This window comes from Arvicanthis niloticus, chromosome 1 (assembly GCF_011762505.2).
Source record: "Arvicanthis niloticus isolate mArvNil1 chromosome 1, mArvNil1.pat.X, whole genome shotgun sequence".
Lineage (NCBI taxonomy): Eukaryota > Metazoa > Chordata > Mammalia > Rodentia > Muridae > Arvicanthis > Arvicanthis niloticus.
The window spans coordinates 82,324,763-82,330,842 of NC_047658.1; the positions used below are offsets into that span (position 1 = coordinate 82,324,763).

Below are 6,080 nucleotides of genomic sequence, written 5' to 3' on the forward strand. Positions count from 1 at the left end.
TGTTTTTGGCCAGAGCTCAATTGATTTGCGTTAGTGCCTGCACATAGCCTTCTGCTGAAGGCAAGTGAACCAGAGTATTCCCTCAGTGACACAGTGTGTTAACGCCAAAGGCAACTGCCTGCTGTCTGATGCTTGAACCTGTAGATGTTTAATCAGCAGATGAGCGAGTGTGAAAGTTCCCTACTGGTCTCTGGGTTGCCATGTCTGTTCAGGTGGTGGGTGCCGGACCCTGGGCTCAGCTCTCCAGCTCTGCAGAGTGGGATGGTGAAGATGCTGGGGAGGGGAAGGGAGCTGCGACCTGGGCACTAGTAGCGCCAGCCAGCCTAGTGGCGCAGAAAAGTGCTTTAATATACCCTGCTCTGGCAGTGTGAGGTCTTGGATTTGAACGGGGGGGGGGGGGGGGGAGGGGGGAAGGGGGATGAAAAAAACCATAGCGTAGGATTTGCAGGGTCTGATACCGGAGGACAAAGTTCAGTTCCCTGTGCTGTCTGTTAGTCTGCAGCTCCCCAATACTCTCTCGTTTCTACCTTTTTAGGTGAGTGATGGGAAGCTAGAGTGCCCATTTGGGGCAGGCGTGTCAGAAGTACCCTACTGGATCCCAGGACACGCTCCTTCTCGCAACAGTCATCTTCCTGGATGTATCTATTGAAGTGCTGTTAGGACCTGGGAGTCCTGCTCATCCTGCCTGGAAGTCCAGTCGTGAGTTTCAGGGCCCCATCGGAGTGGGCAGCAAAAGGTTGTAGGCTGGAGTTCAGGCATTAAAGAGGTCGTGATGCCAAACTCTGGTTTGCTACATTCTGGACAAATTCACTCTCTCTGTATCCTTACCCCACCCCCACCCCCACCCCCACCCCCACCCCCACCCCCACCCCCACCCCCACCCCCACCCCCACCCCCACCCCGTGACCTCAAAGACCGGCAGTGGACTGCTGCCTCCCTCCTGCAGAAGTGTAAGTAGCTGCAGCTATGACGTTATGGAAGCTCGGTCAGAGCTCTGATTGGTGGAGAGAGCTACTGCGGACCCCCCACACCTCAAGATCAGAGAATAAGAGACCAGGGCTCTGGAGACAAGACGCCTGTGTGCTCTTCTCGAGTGGACACTTCGCTCTCGCTGTTCCAACACTCGGACTACCAGGTGAGAAATTAACTTCTCAACGCATACATCTCTCTCTCTCCTTTAGTTTGTTTCCTTTTTGTTGTTGCTCTTTTTGATACAGTATTTCACACGGTAGTCCAAGTTGGCCTGATATTCACTATATAGCTCAGGTTGGTATCCTCTCAAACGCGCTAAGATCCTTTCTCAGCATCCTAAGGATGCGGATTACAGGCGCAAGCCACCACACCCCGCTCTACTTGGGTCCCTTTGCCGAACTGGTTCTTTATCATTCCACATCCATTTCCGCCTTCCTGCAGCCAGTGCTCCAGTCAGAAAGTATGGTCCTGATGTTTTCTCTTTACTAAAGTAAGTGGGACTCATAGGGAGATTCAACATCACTGGAAGCTGGGCGACCCTATCTGGGCTCGTCTGTAGCTCCCTCCTTGAGGGCAGGTGGTCTTGCCGCACACTAACCAGTTTTGGGATGGGAGCTCCTTGGATCCAGGATTGGAAAAGATCCACTGATCTTTTCTCTCAGATGTTTCCAGCCTTTAGCATCCTGGGGTTATCAGCAAGCATCTCACCGCGGGGCGGGGGGAGGGGGAGTAGGGGGCGAGGAGCCCAGCACCAGCTGCTAAACTGAACGTCTGCGGTTCTGAGACAGCTTAACTGGGACTTAAAAAGTCTCCCAACTCTGCAGATGGAGAGAAAGGGATTAGTTCCAAGTTACCTTTCCTCCCTAGGACAACAGCTCAGAAAAGGTGGTTATAGTAATTTCAGCCTGTGAGAAGTCTGTAGCAGCGGGACAGCAAGGAGCAGGGAGATTCTTGGTTTCTTCACAGATGAGAGCAAAAGGGGCGCGGCATGTGTGTTCTCCTGCAAGCCGGGGGCAAATGAGTGCCTATAGCTCCTCCCTATCCTTACACGGAGCAGAAAATGCAAACCCATCTACCCTCCCCGACTCGTTTGTGCTCTATCAAGTCACTCACTACACTGAATCTTTTGAGATTCTCCAAGAGTCGTAGTAGTGGAGGTGAGGGGAAAGTTACCAGAGCAGTGTGGTAGAAGAACTAGAACCTGGGTCTATAGTCCGGAGCAATTGGACCATTCTTCTCTTTTTACAGAGACACCATGGACTTCGGGAAGTTCTTTCCTTTTCTGGCTCTCAGCAGCATATGGGTCCTGTGCCTGGCCAACAGCCTCCAGGCAGCCCCTTTCAGGTAAATTGACCTGAATCAGGAGTGCAGTTTGGCTCCCCTCCTGCTGCCCCTGAGGTGCGTCAACTCTGTGGCTCTGTAGCCCTACTTGGTTATTGGTGATTCAGCGCCCTCATGTGGGCACTGGCCTCATGGCCACACACTATGCCCCAGGGAAGAAGCAAGGGCTCAGAAGCCTGGCTTCTTATTTGGGGAGGAGAAAGGCAGGGAATCTGAACCTGCACTGGATTTGATATCTCCACAGGTCAGCTTTGGAGAGCAGCCTAGACCTGAGCACCCTCAGCGACCAGGAAAAACACCTCTTGCTTGCTGCACTGATACAGGACTATGAGCAGATGAAGGCCAGGAAGCTGGAACAGGAGGAGCAGGAGACTGAGGACTCCAGGTAAGGCTCCTCCCCATCTAGTCCCCACATATTCAGGAGGACATATTCCAGAGAGGTCGAGAGACACTGGCCAGCAGTCCAAGGAACTAAACCTGAGTCCCAGCCTCCGTGGAAGACAGAGGTTCCAGTGCCACCAGAGGGGCTCATACTAGTTAGACACATTACAATGTTGTTTCTCCTGAAAACTCCTGGGAAAGGAAATGGGGAGAAGTAGAAGAGATATGGATTGCACTGATGGGGAAACATCACTGGACTGGCTGAGGTAGGACAGGTACATTTGATGCCAGAGGGTGGACTAAAATTCCAGGAAGCTTTAACAGCTTCAGACTGTTTGTTGTTCGTTCAACTGGCAAGGAGCCTTCATGTCACACATGCAAGGAAAAGCTGTAGTGGTGGGAGGTAGCACAGGTAGCACAGTGTCTGAAGTAAGTCCAGGGCATCTGTAGATGTGTACACATTGTTACAGGGTCAGCTGCCCATGTGTTCTCAGCCCTGAAAGAAACCAACCCTGGCCAGGCTCCAGCACTACCCAAGGAAAAGCATGTGTTGACCTGCACCCCATTCCCACAAGAAACCCCTGACAGCATGAAAGACAAACAGCACATGGAATGCCAGAAAGAGTCACCCCTTTCCTTTTCCCTTCCCCACACTGTCCTCCTGGCTTACTGCAACTCCAAGTCTTCCCAATAGAGTTTGTGTGAACTCTATCTCTACCATCTCCTGCCCCAACAACTAGTCCCCCTGCCTAGTGTAACCTGCTGACTGCCCATAAGATCAGCCTCTGATGCATAGCACTGCTTAACATGTCTTCCCTGCCTGCAGTCTGGACAGCCCCAGATCTAAGTGGTGTGGGAATCTAAATACACAGAAGACTGGGAATGTAGGTGCAGGATCTGAACAATTTTTCTGCCTTCTCTGGTATGGACTCCAGGCCTGAAACACCATGACAAGAAAAGAACACAGCAGGTTGCTTGCAGAGGGTCCATTGGTTTTGGTTTGAAGTGTCCAAGATGCCACTGGAACTCTCTGAGCCCTTCCTGGTTCCCTCCCTTGGTCCTATTTTTGAATCTGTTGCATGTGCGTTTCTCTCTGGTTGTTCTGCAAGCTGGCAGTATCAGCTTTAGTGTGTCTGTGAATGTCAGTGACTCGGAATGGAAGGGCAAGAGCCAAAGTCAGAGGCAGTGAAGGAGCCTTCTGGAGCCTTTAGATAACTGTTCATGACCTGTGCCTTAATACTGAAATGAGCACATCCCTTATATCTCACCTATTTTCTAGAAGAATCAGAGTTGTAGTGATCATTGCTTTGGTCAATATCTGAAGCTTGGGAATGGCCAGGGCCTAGGAAATAGCCTTAGTTTCAGAGGAGCTGGGCACAGGGCTTGATGGGTCATCTCTGTGATGCAGCTATGGCAACAAGCATGATAAAGATGAGATAAGTGTTTCTGAGCTGATGCTACAAATGCTGTTCTTAGCTTCAGCAAGGTAAGATGGGTTTTCTCCCCCTGTTTGGTGATGATTTGGGAAAGAGTTTCTGGCAAAGACTTTCCGGTCATTTCCCTGAACAGCTTCGATAAATGCACTTAGGAGAAACACTTACTGTTAAGTGGTGTGTCGAAGGACTACAGTTCTCCTCATGGAGTCCCCAGGGGGGTAGGAACTCCCCAGCTCTCACTGACAAGATTCTCTTCTTCTTCCATCCTGAATATCAGTGTCACTTCCCAGAAGAGATCCTGCAACACTGCCACCTGTGTGACCCATCGGCTGGCAGGCTTGCTGAGCAGATCGGGAGGTGTGGTGAAGGACAACTTTGTACCCACCAATGTGGGCTCTGAAGCCTTCGGCCGGCGCCGCAGGGACCTTCAGGCCTGAGTAACTAATGGCTCCAGGAAGAAGGTGACTTTGTACTCTGGATTGGGAGAGGAAGGATTTGGTAGCTAAGGTCCACATTATGAAGCCCACTGACTGTTGTAGGGCTTTGGGGTCCTGTATCTTTAATACTAGTTTTCTTCCTGAGGTAGTGAGTTCCTTCTCAAACTGAGTTTGAAAATGTAATCAGGAAGGCAGGAGAGACTGCACAGAAGCACACTGCCTTGTTGCTGAGGAGAGAGAGAAGAGGAATGCTGCTAGGATTTGGACAGGGACGGGCCCGCACACCTTACCCAGTGCCAAACCTCACAAATGAGCCCAGCTTCTGCAGGAGTCTACTCTTGGTTGGCGTTCCCCAGCTCAGACAAGAGGGCTATAAGCAAGTCAGTGCCAGGGTCTTTAGTATCTTTTCTGCTTTTGAGACAGTCTCAAGTAGCCTAGACTGCCTTCCTTCTTGGTATATAGAGGCTGGCTTTGGATTCCTGTCCCTCCTGTCTGAACTTCCAAGTGCTGAGATTGTGGGGTCTTCAGGACACCTAGCACCACTTCCAGTACTGATGGGAACCGTGTCAAAGGCCTCCTCCCTCTCTGTACTCAGAATTCATAGGTGCAGCTTAGCGGAGGAGCCATCTATGTAAGTCAGCACTGTTAGGGATGTTTGTGGTTACTCATGTGTCTTATCTGCCCTCTTTCCCTTATTTTCATTCCTTCCCTCTCTTCTTTCCTCTCCTTTTGCCTTTTCTTCCTTTTCCTTTTTTTTTTTTTTGTTTTGTTTCTTTTTATCTCAGGTTACATAAAGTTGAACTCACCATGCCTATTAATTTTTTTATTAACAACAACCAGATGAGAAGGCCCCATGGACGATGTGTATGTTTGCATCCTGTTAGATCCTGAGGGAAACCACTGTTGTTACTTGAGAGAAATGAAGCCGAGCATAAATGAGTTAATTCTGTGTTTGTTTGCATCATTTTCTATACTGAGTCTATGGCCAGTCAAACATGATGGTGGCTCCCACTGGCATCTTTGCAGCAAACCACATAGGTTCTCCAGGAGCCATCCAGCTGATGGTGGCAGCTCTGTTGAACCTTAGGGAGATGTGAAATCACTGCCTCTTGTGGCCACTGGGCCTTGTGGTAGAGGAGACGCTGTGCCTTGATGTCTCAGAACATGACTGTAAATTTATTTAAGGGAATGTCAAAATTGTACCATTTGTGAACGTCATCAAGATTAAAACATATTTTGTATACATTTTTTTGAGTCTGTGGTGTCTATTTCAACTTGTTTTCCTATGTAATAGTAGTAGTTGTTGCAGTAGTAAATATTTTTGATTGTTTATTGTTCTAAGGAATTGTCATATACCTTTGCATTGGCTTAATTTTCATAGCCAAGCCATAAGAAGATACCCACATTTGAGGAGATAAAGGCATAAAGACATAAGATTTAAGGTCACATTAATAAAGTGTGATAGATCTGTGATGGTGTTTAAGAACACAGTAGAAGCTACCATGCCTTATGC

At 49.3% G+C, this 6,080-nt stretch overlaps 1 protein-coding gene across 1 annotated transcript; it reads left to right on the top strand.

Moving 5' to 3' along the window:
- Positions 1-959: 959 nt before the first annotated feature.
- LOC117695863 (calcitonin gene-related peptide 2) lies at positions 960-5,812 on the top strand. Its single transcript, XM_034486563.2, has 5 exons — positions 960-1,135; positions 2,221-2,316; positions 2,558-2,698; positions 4,408-4,591; positions 5,353-5,812. The coding sequence occupies exons 2-4, from the start codon at positions 2,228-2,230 to the stop codon at positions 4,565-4,567; spliced, it is 390 nt and encodes a 129-aa protein (XP_034342454.1). The 5' UTR covers positions 960-1,135; positions 2,221-2,227; the 3' UTR covers positions 4,568-4,591; positions 5,353-5,812.
- The last annotated feature ends 268 nt before the right edge of the window (positions 5,813-6,080 follow it).